Here is a 20,693-nt window from a genome sequence, read left to right as displayed (position 1 = left end):
ATGAACAAATCAGGCAAATTTCTCTGAATAACTATGCATAATATTTGTCTTCACAAACAATAAAGCAGAATAGCTGCACAGTCAGTTTTCTGTCTAAAAGTCAGCAACATTATGAGCTGTTTGCAGCCAAGGTTAAAATAATAGAATGCCCAAGCATAAAGATGAACATAAAATCCATTTTTGGATAGGGAAGCCATAAACTCAGCTATAGTTATCAATGTGAGGATGACTTCAGTTGACTTTGAGCTTGTCAAACCACCAGGGGACTTAGGGCAAAACAGAGTTCAGCACAAACACACTTTAGACAATTGTGCAATTTTGTAACTGCTAACACGAGAGACTAATTAAACGACATGAAAAACACACTTAAAGTGTTTAGTGGTTTACACATTCAGCAGCTGTTTTATTGCAGAACAATTGATTCCATGTTATAAAACTCACGTAAGTTGTTGGCAGATGGTCGGGATTGCATGGTTTCATAGTGCTGCATGTGAACTACAAGGTTTGCATCTCTCTCCATGTGGTCTGTAGAGCAATGGCCCTGTTGTCTCATCACATCAGCAAGAGCCCTAGGAATAAGAGTGAAGTTGTACAATAAAATTAGAATTTCTGTGAAATATGAAGTCAAAATTAACAGATACATTATACAAGTCCAAAGTCAATGGTAAGTTAGGAAGAACACTGCTAAAGTGTACCTGAAACCTTTTTAGTTCTAAATAGAGTGGAAGTGTTATACCCATCAGGTTTAATTGCTCTCTGTATCCCCCCTCAGGAGGGTCATCCTTTCTATTTCCCTATTAACCACTGCCACAGGACAGAGAGTGGTAGAAAATCCAAAACTTTATAGTTATCAATAGAATGGGAGTTTGGAGGCATTCTTCCAATAGGAACGACTGCTCTGAAGACACCTGTTTATTTGCAATTCCCTTTCACTTGCTAAAGATGCCTTGCCCCTTCCTATTATGTCACTGAAAGGCAATCTCTCCAGTTGACCACAGACAAAAGAAAGGGTGCAGTGGTAAGGTAATGGACCCTGTTATATAGGTAGTATTTTAACTGTGTATGAGAGTTTTTTTATTATTGAACCTTGGTAGTGCTCTAAAGAGCAGAAAAGTGGCTTTGTGGTTAGCACTTCTTCCTGAAGTCCTTGGTTTGAGTTCTGATCAGGACACTATCATGTTTGAGCATGTGGGATGCGTCTGAGATTCATTCACACTGACTTGTATGGAGAAATGACAACACAGCAAGGTTTGTTGCAAAAGCAACCAACACAAGTATACACTGCTCCAAAAGATCATGTAAAATTTTGGCATTCCTCATCCATTACAGTGGCTAATTTCAGAAGCAAACCACGTGTCTGTGTACGCTAGCCCTTGAAGTAGTCCTGCCCAGTTTTGACAGTCATAGTAGACTCAATTAAAAATCAGCACTGCATGGAAGGCAATGAAGATGTGTTAAATTGTCCCCTGCTTATTCCTACTGTGTTCTTTACTGTGCTTACAGAATAAGGCAAACCATTAACTTGTGAGGTCTTCAGAGAAAGGGGTGATAAGAGAAGTTCAGTGTTTTATGAAACGTGCTGTGAGATATGCTGGTTGCTACACCATAAACATAATTAAATTAATGCCCGCAGGAAAAGTAAACTCTATATCAGTTTTGCAAGAGTCTAGTTAACAACTGACTAAAATAGAAAATAGAAATAATGTAATATTCTAGGATTTTTACTTTTTTCAAGCACATGAAATTGTTTTGGCAAGTGCCATTAAGAAAACGTGAATAACTTGGAGCATCTTAATTAAAATGTAAGCTTAGTGGCGATCCCCCATTTTGACAGGTAGGCATCATCTAATAATTATTACTTACACAGCAAAACTAAATTTGTCATGACCCAATTTGAGAGGGGAAAAAATTATTTATTTTTTGAATACTTTAACACAAAACAATGCATCTGTCATATTATATTACGTTATTTCAATAATCAACATTTCATGACTTAATATAATTCAACTCCACTTGACACATGAGTCACAGCGAATAACACAATTTTATAAAAAAAAAGGTGGTCTTTAAAAGGTTACTGGCAGCTACCCCTGGCAATGAAGATTCTGCATTTTTCCTAATTTCACTAGTAATCTTTACTTACAAAAATACATACGCTTTCACTTGACAACATGTATAAATTGTACTAAAGTTGTCCTGTGGTCCACACCATTCACAGGTTATGCATTTACTCATATATCCATTTTGATTTAACAGTTTTATGATCAGCGACTGCTCTCTACATTTATCAAGTTTACTCTCAGCTATTCTGAACTACAATGTCAGACAGTAATCAGAGTAAGTGAACCTCTGATAAAGAGAAATATGTTAGTATGGCTGTAATAAGCATGGTTGTTTTAGATACTGTAGCTGCAATAAATAATATTAAAATGATTGTGCACATACCAAAACAAGTTAACAAGTAATTAATATAGTGCTCTTCAAACATCCTATCATCTATAGCTAAATACCACATAAACAAACACAACAAAATGCATATTAATATCTAAAAGCACCAGAGTATATACAGTTTATTAATAAATAAAAATGTATAAAGAAGTACTGTAAATTGTCAACTAAAGCGAAAGAGCTTTAACGCCATTCATTTCAATTCTTTTAAAATGGTGTAGTACAGTCCTACATTTTATTGGGGTATATCCAATTATTATTTTACATATTTGTAATTTTATTTTATTTGTATGATATTTATCTAGAGACACATTTTTGAGGAGAGATGGATCAATGGATCACTTTATATGATATTACGTAACCTTTTTTTGAATGCAGCTTTTGTAGGAAGCTTAGATATTGAAAATTGTGAAAGTATGATAAATTGAATTGCTCTATTTTGTGGCATACCAAAACATGCTTCAATTTTTACCTACTCAAGAAGAATAACAAGTGCATTTTGACTGCTTACTATGTACAAAACGTTCTTCTTGTACATGGAGAATGAGGAAGCATACCTGAAGTATTAGTTCTTTAAGGGATATATTTTTTAAAAGGATTATAAACAAAGCCATTAGAAAAGGGAAACACAAAAAAGACAAACATAGAACAGTAAATCAAATTAGTGAAACAATCCTATGCCTTATCCTTCACACACACAAAAAAACCTTGCTGTTGTTTTTTTTTTTCACCTAAGCAGCTCAGTGAGTGAAATTGAGAGTTTCCACTTTTTTTCCAATTTTTTTTTTCTTACATTCATTGACGGACACAGCAGCTTCCTTTGTAACATTAACGAAGCAGGGTTTTATAGCCCCCAACTACAGGACTAGGACAATAGGCAGACAAAAAGACTTGGCACCTCCTATGGGCAGTCCTCTCTGGGTATAAAACCCCCCTCTCTGCTATAGTTCAGTCTTTTCTGCCTAGTGTCTCAGGAGTATGGACGTGAAGTTTTGCTGGGACTTGTGGTCCTACAACTTTTCCTTTTTTTCCTTTCTGCAGAGATCTTCTATCAACAGTTGGGCTGGGAAATGGGCTGGATAATCTAGATCCAGTGGTCACCCCAGTCTGACCAGTGAGCGCACACAGACAACCTGCTCCACGCTTGGTCGGCAGCAACTATTCCCCACAGACCAGGGTGGCCAGCAATTTAAATGCCTCATGGCATATGGCCGGGTGCCTGTAGTCTCTGTCACAGTGTACCTCTGGCACACAGCCCCAGCACTTTGGTGGAGAAGAGGATCTGTCATGGGAGGTTCACTCACATGCTCCACTGGATTGGTAAGTAGTGTCCCCCATCCTGTCCAGGACATGGTGCGGGGCGCAGGTGCTCCCTGGTGTGGTTGGTCCTGCAGGGTCCCCTTTCACCCAACACATCCCCCCCTTCATGCACCAGCGGTGTGTAAAAGGCATGGGCTTAGGCCGGGTACCTCAGTCCTGGCTGAACCCTGGTAGTGCAGGCTCCCTCTCTTTTCCCCTGTGGTTTGAGACTTATCTGGGGCTAGAGGGAGCCTTGTCCTGCTGTGGGGGGAGGTGTCCACTATGGATTGCAGGGGGCACGGTGGTGCGCTGCATGTGGCTAGGATGATTAGCAGCCATGTTATTGTAGCCGTGGCAGCCATTTTCTTGGAGGTTTTCAGCCTTCAGCCTCTGACACCAGGTGCGGCACACATTTTTCTGTAGATTTTTGGCCAGCAGCCATTTTCTTGAGGGTCTAAGTGGCTATCAGGCAATGGAGGCCTGCTGGGAGAGGTCCTTGGTAGCCCTTTTCCCATAGCCCAAGGCAGGGATTCCCTCAGGCACCTTGGGCTTGTGGGGGCAGGGCTCAACACACACAATGTGCGGGATGGTTGACAGGACGTGGGCACCTTGGCAGCTCCTGGCGGAAGTGGTGAGTCCACCCTGGGGGTCTCTCTCTCTCCTCTCTCCCTACTTGGGTAGTCTCCTGTATTGGGAGCATCCTGGTTCCCTTCTTGCAACAGTGTCTAGCTGGGGGGACTGGTCCCATGGAAGCCCAGGAGCATACTGCATCTTTGGGGCCCCCACTGGAGGTCCTGGTTCCCTCAGTCCCTCTTGATGCATTGTCAGCAATCCTGAAGATGTTTGTGTCCTCTGTGGTGGTGGCAGTTGGCCGCAAGATGAGCAAGAAGCACCCACTGCCATCACGCTTACATGATTCCTAGACCAAACCAGATCCTGCCACCGTGGGTTCCACATTACCGCAGATCTTGAGGACGCATCCCCTGATTCCTCATATGAGAAGGACGGGTCCTCTGCCTCTGTTGCCGCACAAGATTAGTCATTGATAGTGGCACTTATTGATTCAGTGTGTGAAATGCTAAAAATTGAGAACCCTGCGGGGGCAGCTGCTGTGGTGCCTGTTCCCTTTCGTATGCACAAGCGGGCTGCTAAGGTTTTTCCTAACCCCGAATATTTTGACAGATTTGTCTATAAGGATTGGAGTAAGCTGAACCATCTGTTTGTGCTCCCCAAACACTTTGCAGTACGTTATCCCTCTGAGGAGGCCCTGCTGAAGAAGTGGACATCTCCTGGTTGATCCTCCCATCTTCATGCTTAACAAGGCCACATCGATTCCTGAGTCTCCCTTATTTAAGGATCCTGCGGACCACAGGCCAGAGGCCACGATGTTCACTGTCAACACTGATCAACACTTAGGCCAGTGTTGGTTATGGAGAACCTTACGGGGGGCAGAGCACCTTCCTCCCTCAAGCCAAGAAGGGGAATGAACCTCGTCGGAAGTCGGGGCCAGTGTTTACGGCACATAAATGCATTTTTCGTCCCTCCGGCTCCGCAGCCAAGGGCTCCAGGCCCTTTAAGGCCTTGCAAGTGGCACCAAGCATCCCCTGCCCCAGAATCCCTCCAAGCCCATGTGTAACTCTCTCTAAGCATGACGGTTTGCCCAAACCTGCTTCTAGGATGGGGGGTGTCTTCACATCTTTTCGGGCCCGTGAACCTCCCTCATTCACGACAAGTGGGTTCAAGAGACCATTCTATCAGGATACAAGGAGTTTCATTCCCTTCTGCCAAATAGATTTTTTCCCTCCAAGTTGCAGCTTTCGCCAGGTCACCTGCAAGCCCTGGATGCCAGGTCACCTGCAAGCCCTGAAGTGGTTCCGTATGCCCAGTTTCATATGAGAACACTGCAGAGGGAAATCATATCAAAATGGAACAGAGCTTACGCCTCCTTGGACCTTTGGATTTACCTGGAACTGTGGACGAGGGACTCCCTTCTTTAGTGGATGAGGTCCCCAGCTCTGCGGAATGGACAGTCCTTCCTCCCCATTGGACTGTGATCATGACAGATACCAGCCTGTTGGGCTGGGGAGGAGTCCTGGGAGCGGACTCTGCTCAGGGTTGCTGGACTCAAGGGGGGGGACACAACAGGATCCAGTAGGAAACCGCCACTGCGGTGGCATATGCCAATCATCAGGGGGGCATGAGAAGTGCAGCAGCAGGGCTGGAGGCATCACACATTCTGCAATGGGTAGAGAGGTTTGTTCTGGCTCTGTCCGCCATGCACATTCCAGGCATCGAAAACTGGCAAACAGATTATCTCAGCCATCAGACGCTCAATCAGGGCGAGTGGTTCCTACACCCAGAAGTGTTCCATCAGCTTTGCATTCACTGGGGGACTCAGACGTAGATTTTCTGGCTTCTCACCTCAATAAGAAGGTTCCACAGTTTGTGGCATGAACGTTGGATCCCCTGGTGGACGCAGCGGATGCCTTCCCACCCCTTTGACCGATTCCTTGTCTACTATGCAGGATATAGGCCAAAGGGATCCCGGTCATCCTCATTGCCCCGGACTGGCTTCGTTGTCCATGGTACTCCGACATTGCGATTGGTCGCAGATACTCCCTGGAAGCTGCTTCTTCGGAAAGACCTTCTGTCTCAAAGGCCAGTCTTCTACCCTGCTTTACTGTCGCTGGCTTTGACTGCATGGCTATTGAAAGCCATGTTCTGAAGGACAGGGGATTGTCTGGCTCGGTGGTTCCGACTATGTTGAAGGTCCATAAGTCTAACTCCTGAAAGATTCATCACCACACCTGGAGAGCCTATATTGGTTGGTTCCATCTGCATTCCTTCATTGTGGCTCAGGTGTTGGCCTTCCTCCAACAGGGTGCGGATCTGAGGCTTGCATTGAGTACGATCAAGGGTCAAGTCTCTGCTCTGGTTCTTTTCTTTCAGTGGCCCCTAGCTACGCATTCTTTGGTCCGTACTTTCATTCAGCTGGTTTGTCATGTGGTCCAACCTGTGTGCTCTCCTTTGTCACCATGGGATTTGAATTTGGTGCTGTCGGCTCTTAAAAGGCCTCCATATGAGGCCTTTCAGGAAATCCCCTTGCTTACGCTTTCGCAAAATGTTGCCTTCCTTGTCACTATCACTTCTACTCGGAAGGTGTCGGAGTTGGCAGCTTTGTCCTGTAAGCTGTATATGGTTTTGATTGAGGATATTGTTCTTTCCTCGCTGTGTCCTTGACCAATGTACCCTAAAGAGGTGGTCCTGCATTCCTTGGATGTGGTCTGCGCGATTTGCATGTACCTTTCTGTAACAGCTGCCTTTCGGAGGTACGACTCTCTTTGTCCTCACGGATGGTCTGAGAAAGGGCCTGATGGCATCTTCTGCCACCATTTCTTGTTGGATTCGGCAGATGATTGTTCAGGGGTATGTTGTTAAGGGGAAGGACCCTCCCTTCCTGGTTGCAGCAAAATCCACTAGGGCGGTTAGCGTCTTCTGGGCGTTCCGACATCAGGAGTCTGTTTCTCAAGCTTGCAAGGCAGCAAAACATTCATCTATTCACATGTTTAGGAAATTCTATAAAGTTGATGTGTTTGGCTGCAAAGTGTTGCAGAAGGCTGTTTAGGGCTCCTGGGCCTCCCCTTTTGGGGTCTTTCGAAGTGTTGGCTTGTTGTCCTGGGGTTTTTGTTTCTCTCTACATTGTATGGTTGCCCTGCCATCATTCTGGCACTGCTTGGGGACATCCTTTCTTTGTTAATGTTAAAGAGGAAGCTGCTGTGTCCATTAATGAACATAAGAGAAAACTGGATTTTTTTATACTCACCATAAAATCCCTTTCTCTGAGTTCTTTGACGGACACAGCGCCCACCCTTCTAGGGAGATCTCTCCTTTGACACTGCTTGTGACGGACTGGAGACCTATAGCAGAGAGGGGGTTTTATACCCAGAGAGGTGCCAAGTCTTTATTTCTTCCTATTGTCCTACTCCTGTAGGTGGGGCTATAAAACCCTGCTTCATTCATGTTATAGAGGAAGCCGCTGTATTCGTCAATGAAGTCAAAAAAGAGATTTTACAGCACAGCACAAAAAAATCCTGTTTTCTTTCTGTCATGGGTGAAAGGAAAGACAATTGCTTTATTCCCCCATTAACATAGTCAGTGTTGATGGGAGAATCCCACCCACAGCGCTATTGTGTTCTGCTGGGAGGGAACCTTCCCAGCCGGCAGAGCACAATGATTACTGCTAGCAGATACAGAATCAGATTTGAAACTGATTTTATATGTGGACTGGGTGCTTTTCAAGCAGAAGATTGAAAGTTATATAATATAATTGAAAGTTATATAATTTACAAGGTGGCATACATCTTATAAGTGCAAGTTATAGTACTTTTCAACAGAGAGCTGACCAAAAGGAAGAACGAATATGGACATCACATTTGCTTTTTTATTCATCCACACAGAGGTATTGGATTTTTAGTTAAATGGGCATCTGTCTATTACTGTGATAGATCTGGTGCATAAACATTTGCTTGAGGTGCATGCATGATACTTTTGCCAAAAGTGTCCTGGTAAATTAATGGAGACTGCCATTTTTTGTAACAGTGTTATCCCTGGCAGTTATCCTAATGCTTTAGCAGCAACACTGTATAATTCATGATCTGTAACAAATATAGAACTACTTTAGGGAAACAACCCAAAATTATTATCAGACTGTCAAGATGCCTTACTTTTTCAGGAAATAATAATTACTCAAAGGCAGGGTGGTATGATGGGTTCTGGACTTCATAGCAGCCATGATCTGCCTGCACCACATAAAATTGATGGCATTGGTGGCTCTAAAATAAGGTATGTGTAATGAGGGTTCAGATTACTTTTTTACTTTTCTTTTTTGTGAACAAGACTATCCCATGACATATGGATGAGTAGACTGCACACTCAAGTATATCTACGGGCAACGGTTTTTGTTTTTTTTTTGGATAGACTAGGGAATGGTTAAAACCCCTTACTCACTTAAGCTCTGTAAGATTTTACACCCTTCATGACCAGGGAATTTTGCTATTCAGGACTGTGCTACTTTGCCTAGCAATTGCTTGGTCATGCAACACTGTACCTAACCACTTTTACCCCCTTCCTGTCCAGGCCAATTTTCAGCTTTCAGCGCTCTCACACTTTGAATGACAATTGTGTGGTCATATAACATTGTACCCAAACTAAAATTTTATCATTTTGTTCACACAACTAGAGCTTTCTTTTGGTGGTATTAATTACCACTGTGGTTTTTATTTTTTGCTAAATTAACAAAAAAAGACAGAAAATTTTGAAATAAAATCATGTTTTTCTTTGTTTCTGTTACAAAAGTTTGCAAATTAATAATTGTTCTTCATAAATGTAGGCCAAGATGTATTCTGCTACATTTCTTTGGTGAAAATAACCCAAATTAGTATTTATTATTTAGTCTGAAGGAAAGTTATAGAGTTCACAAACTATGGGATATATCTGAAAATTGATCAATCCTGAAGTACTGAGAGCCAATCTAATTTCTTGAGGTCCAAGAATGTCAGAAAAGTACAGATATCCCCCAAATGACCCCTTTTTGCAAAGTAGACAGTCAGACGTATTTCATAACAGGCATGGCGAGTTTTTTGAAGTTGTAATTTTTTTGTCATAATTTTTTGGAAAATGAAGAAATTAAATAAATGATTTTCACTATTTTTGTTTTTTTACATACTGTCACCAGTGCAGTATAGTGTCATCATATAACTGGAATGGCAGTGATCAGGGACACTGACTGGTGACAGTACGAAAAAAAAAAAATGATAATTTTTTTCTTTTTTTTTATTCTTTTTAATTCCTTATTAAATTTTTTTCTCTTTTTTTTAAGATTTTATTTCCATATTTCACTGTGACCAAAGAAGTATAATGTTGCCCAGGGGCGGACTGACAACTCATGGGGCCCCCGGGCAATAGGGGATCATGGGGCCCCTGCGTCCTTGCCCAAACTCAAAAAAGCCTATGAAAAAGGTACCAGGGGCATCTCACAGGGCCCCCTACTGACCCCGGGCCCTCGGGCAGTACCCGAGTTTCCAAATGGTCAGTCCGCCCCTGATGTTGCCATAGTAACATTGTACTACTTTGTTTTTTTAAATTTCTATAATTTTTTCACACAAATACGATATTTAATCACCACTGGGTTTTTTTATGTTTTGCTATAAAACAAAAAAAGCCCCATGTTTTTCTTTTCTGTTGTAAAATTTTGCAAACAAATAATCTTACTCATAAATTTAAGCCAAATGTATTCTGCTACATTTATTTGGTAAAAATAACCTAAATCAGTGTATATTATTTATTCTGTGTGAAAGTTATAGAGTTTACAAACTATTGTATATGTATTTGAAAATTGATCAATCCTGATGTACTGACAGCTTATCTCAATTCTTGAGGTCCTAAAATGCCAGAACAGTACAAATACCTCCCCAATGACTCTTTTTTTGAACAGTCCAAGGTAAACAAACTTTATTTAATTACTCCATTTTCAAAAACATTATGACACAAAATTACAACTTCAAAAAACTTGACATGCCTCTTACTAAATAGTAAGAGACATGTCAAGTTTATTAAAGTTGTACTTTTTTGTCATAATGTTTTTGAACATTAGTTTGTTATTTTACATACTATCACCAGTTGATCAGGAACACTGACTGGTGACATTATGTAAAAAATAAAAACAAAAAAAGAGTAAATCCTTATTTCTTCAATTTAAAAAAAAAAAATCTTTTTTTTACTGGGTTTTTTTTTTAAATACTGTCATCAGAATAGTTCAGTGCCACCATAATGACACTGTACTAATTTGGGGGCGGGGGGGGGGTGATCACGGATTTTTTTAAAAATGTTAGTGCTTAAAACTGTGAGGGTTCTAAGCAATAGTTTTAACTGTTGTGAATGGCTTTCCATTCATGACAGCTTGCTTACTGTTGTTATGTTGTGATTGGCTACAGATAATCACATGGTACATGGTTCCAGGTACCATGGGATAGTGTGGACCAATCATAGCATCACAACACTAAGCAAACTGATCATGAATGAAAGCCATTCATGACAGTTTGCTTACATACTATCATATGATCGCTAATATTGATCATAGCGATCACGATACCCGGCCGCTGTACTGAGCACCATAATGGACAGAGTGGACACAACGGCCATGGGGTTATGCTGCTGCATGCCCCAGGGGGTGCGTTAGTGCACATGTGCTTGTAGCTGCCACCAGCTTGTAGTAGGTATACTGTGGGTGGGAAGCAAGCAATTAAGTGGCAATAGCAGTCATGTATAAGAGCATTAATTGCAGTACATGTTACATATCACTGCACATGCCAGCATGAATGCAAATTTTCTAGGGCCCTTATTCATGGTAACACTAAACTGATGACCTGTAGGGGCTTTTAAAAGATCACCTAGAGAAAACTTAAAGTCTAGAATTTGTTGCCATTTCACAGGTGTGCACAATTTTAAGGCTTGACAAGATGGGCATTTATTTACTCAACACATTCTCAACTTTTATGTCTAAAAAAAGAAAATCTGGATAATAGACTGTATTTGTTTGCCATAAAATTTATTTTAGTTTATTTTATTACTGAAAATTTGCATTTGATGAACTATTATGCAAATATTGTGTGACATACAAAATGGAACCTACCAAATTTATATTCTCGAGAAAATATATACTATTTGGGGGGGTTACTAATCTTCAGGCCTAAAATGTTTTTTTTAAACAAAATCAGCTATGACAGCAAAAGGGTTAATAGAATAAAAAGAAAAGAAAAAGAAAGGCACGCCTCTACATATTAACCTCTTCATATTAACCTTTTGAATGCTATTTTGGAGCAACTGCATATGTATTCCACATTCCCATCTGTCATGGTAAGATAAGATATTTACAAAGGCTTGGTGTGTACTATCACCACAGAGATGAAACTATGTATTCTTCCACATTTACCATTAGCCAATATTGGTTATGCATCCGTTTAGATTCTCACGGGATCATCAAATTTGTATTTAAACATGGTGGTTTAACAACACTATGATAAATCAACCCCTTTGACTAATTTGTAAATGCAAATTGCAGCAACATACTGCACAATATACAGTAACAAAAGTGCAATGTGAATTGCTAACTGTCTCAGCCTTTGGTCTTGATGCACAACTTGGGGTGCTTTAATAAATGATGGCCTTTTAGCAGGAAAGTAAGGATGCTCCTGTGGTATCTGCAGAGTAAATCATCCACTACAAAAATACAGTTTGAATGGTGAATCTTCCTTCTATTCCCTTGCTTTCATTAAATGAACCTGCAGTCAGCTGCTGTCAAATTAATTGCAATGTTCATTTCAGATACTGCTGCATCTCACAATCAAAGAAGCACCAAGGGCACATTGTAATGTTTCTTGTTTTGAAGTACTTTTGCTTTCCAGTTAGAGATAATCAGGACACTGGAGCAATGTCTGCTTTGTTCCACTGCAGAACATTTAATAGGACAAGAGGTCTTTTTACACACAAATTTTATCATTTAGTATGCAAAATACATTAACCAATTTGCTGCCATGCAGTAATCAGGAGAGAATAAAAAGAATATTGCAAAACAAATGAGACAAACTTTTAGTTAAAGCACATCCATTATTCACAATCATACTTTCAGAGAAAGATATTTAGATGATTCCATTACTTGGCTCTATTCTGTGCTTTATATATTAATGTTATGTTGCCACTGTAATGGAGTTTATTGAAAGAGTTTCTGTTGGTTAATGGCAGGCTATTTGATCTGGTATATCCATAAAGCATATGTATATAAAAACCTCTGCGCTTAGTGAATATCAAGTTAAAAAAAGAAAAAAAATGGCAAATCAAAGTTCTCAGAGAAAGCTGCACTCTAAGTTGTATTTGAATACACCAATACCCAATTAATACATACAAAATATTAGGTGCACTATCCCTGTAAACATTTACATCCATATCCATATAATTCAAAAAGTGCAAGACAATGAATAAATATCAATTAGACTGTAATTCATGTGCAAATTTCATAAGCAATAAATTTGTATATCAAACAATAAAAATAATACAATATGTGCAAAAATACTATGGGCACTGAAAGGCAGCACTGAGGGGGCTGCACTGATAATCAGAGCACTGATGATCAGTCTAAATGTCCCCTCTGAGGAATGCCGCTTATCGGCTCTCCTCTCCTCACATGCTGTCAGCATGAGAAAAGGAGAGCTGATAACAGGCATTTCCTATTTACATGTGATCAGCTGTGATTGGACAAAGCTGATCACATGCTAGAGCCTCTGTCATCGCTCTTTACTGTGATTGGTGATCCGCTGTGTCCCAGGGACACAGAGCACCACCGCAATGTGTGTCCCCAGGGGGCGCATGCACAGCTAGAGTGGGAGAATGTCATATGACGGCCTCCTAGAATGAGAGAGCCACCTCCCACTCGTCATTTCCTTATATGGCGGGGAGGAGGCAGTTAAAGCAAATTTTCCACAAGCTCTTAGCAGTTATTTTGGTGCACAATCACCATCCACGTGAGCACACAACCTGCTTACCAAAGGTTAAGGCCCCGAGTTATAGGCCAAAGATCGCATGATTTTATCCCATGGGCAACCAGTATACCATCTGGATGGATCTTAAAGAGTTAATCGTCCTCCCGCAAGTTCTACATTATCACCCACATAGGTCACTGGTCCCTCTGTATCATACAGCAGCCAAGCTCTCAGTTAGGTGCATACAATATACAAACAGCACTTACAAAACACAACTTGTGATCGGCATTAAACATCCAACATGAAATCTGCATGCCGTGCTGGGCTGTGGCCATGTATTATGAATTCACTGTCCAGACAGTGTATGGCAACAGTATATTGGCTTTACAATTAGGATATTATCATGCCTTAATATGCGTTATTATGAACGCAACGGTAAAACACTGAAGCAAGGCCGAACCAATAGTTGCAACAGAATGAATATGGCCTATTTGGACATTTCACTGAGAGAGAGAGAGAGAGAGAGAGAGAGAGAGAGAGAGGGAGAGAGTTCCCATAAAAATGCAAGTGTGGGTGGAGTCAAGGGAAAGAGTCCAGGGCATGGGAGCAGGATGGAGGTGTAGTTTCCTTGGAGGCCTGGACAGAGCCCTCTTTGGTGGGTAGCGATAAAAGCCTGGGTATGTGTATGTCATCTGGGATTTTGCCCAGCTGGGCAGAGCTATAGAATGAGCATTGAGCATAGACTGGTATACTAACAAAAGCACCTTGTTTCCCCTGATTCTCAGCTGCAGGTCCTGTGACTTGGTGATGGAAGTTTAATGCAGTGGTGCATGAACATAGGTGAATTGATCAGCCATGACACTGCAAACTGCAGCTTTCCTGCTTGGGCTAGAGAAAGCCAAGAGTTTCCTTTTGCTAAGGTATTCCTCCAATTTTAATTAGTAAGGTCTAGGATCATTTCACCGACTTTAACCTCAAGCACTTTGAATTAAGTAATGATGAAGAAAACAAGACAGTTTTCATTCTTGTTTTTACTAGGAAACAATTGTGGGTAGATCCTTTAAAAGCAAGATAACATGAGATAGGGTAATTATACAAAATATTTTCTGAAGAGATGAAAACAGTGGGAAAAACAATCAGGATTACAGCCAGTGACAGGGAGGTGGATCTAACTGTATTCTGAGGGAAGTAATCCTAGTCTACATACAAAATTATTTGGTAGATACTGGGACTCAAGTAATCCTCATACACAACAACCTCTCCCAGAATCAATCTACTGTATATAAAAGGTATGGCAGGACATTTTGTGGTGAATGATTTTCCAAGCTGTAAAGCTGCCCATTCACTTTTAGGGTTTATTTACACTGGTAGTCCTTGGCACACCTCTAAAAGGTTTATTAATCCAAAGTAAAATATACTCACAAACACTGTGGTAACAAAAGAGTGTCAGATACAAAGTGACCAGTACACAGAATCAGCTCCCAAACTCGTGAGGACCCTCTTATGGCTGACACATTTCGAGGAGCGGTCTCCTGTTTTTCAGAGCCAGTCTGATATCTCAGACAATCAGACTTATATGACAGAAATAGAGGTCACATGGCATAGTCCAAACTCCCACAGGGAGGTGGGGAGTATTCCCCCAAATAAAACCTTTGCTTACCATTGGCACTCATACTGCAGTGGGCACACATATCCGTTTTATACACTTGTGCATGCATGTTATGGATGTGATAATTTCTTGTGATATATACAGTTGTGTTCAAAATAATAGCAGTGTGTTGAAAAAAGTGAATAAAGCTCAAAATCCTTCTAATAGCTTTTATTTCCAGACACACAAATGCATTGGGAACATTATACATTCTATTCCAAATCAAAACATGAAGAAAAATATATCAAATTTGTGTTGTTCCTCTAAAAAAATTGAAGAAAAGGGAATATTAGACTGTTCAAAAAAATAGTAGTGTTTGTATTCTTCTTTACAAACTTAAACATTCACTATATAAACTGAAAAATGTTTGAAGATTTTTCTTTCCTTTGAATCACTTAATTAATATTTAGTTGTATAAGCACTGTTTCTGAGAACTGCTGTACATCTGTGTTACATGGAGTCAACCAACTTCTGTCACCTGTGAACAGGTATTCCAGCCCAGGATGATTGGACTACATTCCACACTTCTTCTCTATTTCTTGGTTTTGCCTCAGAAACTGCATGTTTTATGTCACCCAACAAGTTTTTTAGTGGATTAAGATCCGGGGATTGGGCTGGCCACTCCATAACGTCAATCTTGTTGGTCTGGAACCAAGATGTTGCACATTTACTGGTGTGTTTGGGGTTGTTGTCTTGTTGGAACACCCATTTGAGGGCATTTCCTCTTCAGCATAAGGCAGCATGACCTCTTCAAGTATTCTGATGTATTCAAACTGATCCATGATCCCTGGTATGCAATAAATAGGCCCAACACCGTAGTATGAGAAACATTGCGCAACCATGCTTCACTGTTGTCACAGTGTACCGTGGCTTGAATTCAGTGTTTGGGGGTCGTCTGACAAACTGTCTCTGGCCACTAGACCCAAAAAGAACAATCTTACTTTCATCAGTCCACAAAATGTTGCGCCATTTCTCTTTAGGCCAGTCAATGTGCTCTTTGGCAAATTGTAACCTCTTCAGCACGTCTTTTTTTCAACAGTGGGACTTTGTGGGGACTTCTTGCAGATAGCTTGGCTTCACATAGGCATCTTCTAATTGTAACAGTACTCACAGGTAACTTTAGACCTTCTTTGATCTTCCTGGAGCTGATTGTTGGCTGAGTCCTTGCCATTTTGGCTATTCTTCTATCCATTCGAATGGTAGTGTTTCGCTTTCTTCCACGTCTTTCAGGTTTTGGTTGCCATTTTAAAGCATTTGCGATCATTTTAGCTGAGCAGCCTATCATTTTCTGCACTTCTTTATATGTTTTCCCCTCTCCAATCAACTTTTTAATCAAGGTACGCTGTTCTTCTGAACAATGTCTGGAATAACCCATTTTCCTCAGAATTTCAGAGAGAAATGCACTGTAACCAGTATGTACAACATTTGCTGCCTTCCTTCCTTAAATAAGGGCAATCATTTCCACCTGTTTTTCAAAGAATGAATGACCTCACTAATAGAACTCCACACTGCTATTGTTTTGAACATGCCCCTTTCAATTAGTGATTCAATTACATAGAATCAGCAGCAGTAATTTCTATTACTCTACTACACCTGCTAGTAAATTTTTTGCCATGTAGAAATTTCATTTCTACCAAAATCAGTGATTGATCAGGTTAGTGATGTCTGACTGCTATTATTTTGAACACAACTGTGTGTGTGTATATATATATATATATATATATTCATTTATGTGGTAGCACTGAGATTGTGGTATTAATACGCTAAGCAGAAGAAGCAAAATGGTTCTCATTTGTAATGTTCAGATTGCGCTGCGCCATTTTTTGCACATATCTAGTACTGTGGAGTATCACACATAAAGGGGGCAGCAGCATCTCCAATGTTTTGAGTTCATATATATATTACACAGGATTTCACAAACGTATTCATTGATTCAGTTTTTTTGGGGCAGCGCATGGGTACTTCATATTTTATGTAAATCTTCCAGCATTCCACAACCCACCACAATAATGAATGTCTATAATAATTTTTAATTTTGCAACTAGAATGTTACTTATTATTCAACATTACTGTCTTGGTTGGTATTTATGCTATTAGTAAACAATTCATGTTTTGCCATGAAAAATGTATTAACCAATTTAACCCTGAAATATTTTCCTACATTCATGACCAGGCCATTTTTGCTATTCAGCACTGAGTTATTTCAACTGGTAATAGCGCGGTCATACAACGCTGTACCCAAACAAAATATATGTTCTTTTTTCAAACAGAGCTTTCATTTGGTTGTATTTGATCACCACTGGGTTTTTTATTTTTTGTGATATGAAAAAAGACAGAAAATTTTGAAACCCCTCCACCCCCCCCCCCCCCGAGGTTTTCTACTTTCTGTTATAAAAAAATATCCAATAGATTTAAATGCAGTCATAAATGTAGGCCAAAATGTATTCTGCTACACAGGGCCACTGTTAGAAATCATGGGGCCCTGTACAGACTACCTGATGAGGCCCCCTTCGATCTCACCCTCGACCCCAATCATGGCCCTTCCACTGACGCTGCCTCAAAACAAAATGCAGTTTTGTCTTTAAGTTGGGGGGGGCATATGGTGCAACAGTTGTCGAAGTGATCAGGCACCTTTACAAATATACACACACTCCTGGCCTCTGACCTTAGGAATTTGTGTATGTGTTTAAAGGGGAGTGGTTAGGGGGCTGTAAAAATGCAGCTCAGCATTTACTGTCCCCCCTTCCCCAAACACAAGTGTAAAGTAGCATCTCGCAGTGCCTTATGATCTTTACCATTAGGATAATCATTCACACAGCACAGCGGGAGATCTATGGCTATCTACCTTCTGTGCCCCTCTGTTGACCAGATGGAGCCCAGGAAAATATAATTATACATCTTCCAACCCCAAGCAAGTAGGAGCAAGGGTGTAATTTAGTAAGCCCTGTTCTTTTGTGTGGAAGAAATGCACCATAAAGCTGCCTGAGCTCCCTTGTATTGCCTTATCAGAAGCCCTGCCACTACATGACTTTGGTAAAAAAAATATGTGTATATTAATTGATTTGTGTGAAAGTTATAGGATCTACAAACTATGCTATATATATTAGAATTCACATTTCTTGAAGTGCTAAAATGCCAGGGCAAGACAACCATCCCCCCCCCCCCAATAACCCCTTTTTGGAAAAAAAAACACACCAAGGAATTTGCTGAGAGGCATGTTGAGCTTATAGGAGATTTTATTTTTTGTCACAAGTTTTTAAAAAATGGCAAAAAAAAGTTTTCTTCTTTTGTTTTTACACAAAGTTGTCACCTAAATGATATATTGCTCACACATGCCATGCGTATATAAGGAATTACATCCCAAAGTACACATGAGCTGGACTTTTTGGGAGCCTAGCTACGTACGGGGCCCTAAAAGTACCATCAGGCTTTCAAAGGGCGTAATTTCTTCATTTCACATTTCTAGTACCTGTCGCCATTTCAGAAACCCTGAAATGCAAGGATAGCACCCCCCAATGACATATTTTCAGAAAGTAGATACCCCAAGCTATTTGCTGAGAGGAATGTTGAGTTCATGGAAGATTTTATTTTTTGCCACACGTTTCTGGAGAATGAGATTTTTTTTTTTGCACTTTTTTTTAACACAGTGATCAGTGAAAAATACTATACACTGACACTGTACTAATGACACTGGCAGGGTGACTGGGGGTGATCAAAGGGTTAAATATGGCAATCAAGGGGTTAAAATGTGTCTAACGTGTGTGTGCAAATGTGCTGCTTTTACTCACGTGTACGGTCTCTTTCTTCTCTCCCTGTTTTCAGAGAGGGGCCAGTGTGAGGGCATGCATGGCTTCCAGTGGCACTGGGTCATTGCTGTTTATTGATGATGTGACAGAAGACAGAAGCAGCCAAATTAATTCTGTATTGTTTACAGATATACCGTCAGCCCATATTCAGGCAAATGCAGAAATGTTGATTGGACGGCGCTTCACGGTACAGATAGACAAGGATCCAAAACACACTGCAAAAGCATCAAAGTAGCTTTTGAAGAAAAGGAAGTGAAATATTCTGCAATGGTCAAGTCAGTCACCTGTTCTCAACCCAATTGAGCATGCCTTTCACTTTGCTGAAGGCAAAACTAAAGGCAGAAAGACCCACACACAAAGAACTGAAGACAGCTGCAGTTAGAGCCTGGCAAAACATCACAAAGGAGGAAACCCACTCTTTGGTAATGTCCATGGGTTCCAAACGTCAGGCAGTCATTGCCAGTAAAGGAGTCTCAACAAAATATTACAAATGAACATTTTATTTATGATTATATTCATTTGTCCAATTACTTTTGGTCCCTTGAAAAAAAGGGGGGGGGGTTGGCTACTCTTAAGAGCTGTAATTCCTAAACCCTTCCTCCAATTTGGATGTACATACCCTCAAATTAAACTTGAGAGTGTGCACTTTCAGTCCATATCCATTATATAACTATTGCTTGAATATGTTTTGGTAAATATCTGAAAAAATCTAAATTTGTGCCTGTGTCCAAATATATATGGACCTAACTGTATATATATATATATATATATATATATATATATACACAATTTTAAATCACTTTAATGAAATTCATGAATTCATGAAATTCATGAATTATAATTTCCAGGACCACAAATTTGTGTAGGAAAAGCACACATGTAAAGAATAAAAGCAATACCCTCCACCATGCCCTGCACATATAACCCCCCACCAGGTATGATAAGCCAAAAAAGCCAGAGCTTAGACACTCAGGAAGAATCTAGTACTGGCACCCTGCTGCTGCTCTGAAAAGTACACAGGTGTCCATCAGGTGCTGCACCCGCACCCCAGTCCAGGAGACAGCGGGTTAAACACTCAGAGCATGTATTGGACACCACTGGTTTATGCAAACAGCACAGGATGTTAAGTGTAAGTGTAGACAAGCAACTAATACACAGTGGAAATACCTGTTTGTGAAATATTTTACCTAAAAAAAATGCAGCATTTTTTTTCAGCCATCATTCCAACAAAGGCATTCCTAAGTTCTACAGGGCAGATGGGGGCTAGGCAGCTTAAGAGCCAGCTGAATTCTAATTAGTCCTGAATGGCTCCAACTGCACTACCACAACCATACACTAATTTCATACTGCTGTGCTGTAGGCTACTGCAGTAATACTACCTGGGCTGTTGGGAAGCTTATGAAGTGTCCTAAAGTCTGCTAAGCTTACCTCAATTTACTTTATTCCCCTCTCAGTGTAAAAAAACTGGGTGTGGTTAAATTGTTTAGGGGCATGGCTTCATGCAAATTCTTTATTCTTATAAATGAGAACTATAAAAAAGAAGAAGTATTGGGCAGGCACAGGAAGCTAGGAGACAGATGCCAAGAATTAGTCCAAGAATGCAAGAAAAGACAGGACAAGAGAACTGATATTATGCATTGTCCATACATAAAAAATAAGAACAAAGACTGACCTGGCACACTTTTAGTATAGGATGCTAGAAAAATTTAGTTTTTTTTCTCATCTGTAGTCATTAGAGCAGTTACTGATTTATTTGGACTGTTCTGGCTTTCACAGGCTGATGGCTTGGTTGTTTCACCTAGATGGCTGAGAAATTAAAATGAGCAACCTGGATATTTATGATGCCTTAGCCTAGGGAGATGTGCCTAGTAGGTGGCTGGAGGGGGACATAAATAGTCTGAGGCTTGAAGCAGCCCTGGTCTGGACCTGCTGGAGGAGGCCCTGGCCTCAGAGGCTGCT

At 40.6% G+C, this 20,693-nt stretch overlaps 1 protein-coding gene across 1 annotated transcript in view; it reads right to left on the bottom strand.

Annotated features, from left to right (window-relative positions):
* The window catches only part of SHISA9 (shisa family member 9), a 1,225,124-nt gene that overhangs the window by 888,244 nt on the left and 316,187 nt on the right, over positions 1 to 20,693 (bottom strand). The window contains exon 2 of the mRNA XM_089669418.1: positions 442 to 569. Coding sequence (XP_089525544.1) covers positions 442 to 569 — 128 coding nt within the window. The remainder of the gene's footprint in view (positions 1 to 441; positions 570 to 20,693) is intronic.

This window comes from Staurois parvus, unplaced genomic scaffold (genome assembly GCF_062004578.1).
Source record: "Staurois parvus isolate SC_StPar_1 unplaced genomic scaffold, SC_StPar_1.0 ptg000075l, whole genome shotgun sequence".
Lineage (NCBI taxonomy): Eukaryota > Metazoa > Chordata > Amphibia > Anura > Ranidae > Staurois > Staurois parvus.
Note: the sequence above shows the minus strand (reverse complement) of the source record. Positions and strands in the feature narration are given on the sequence as shown.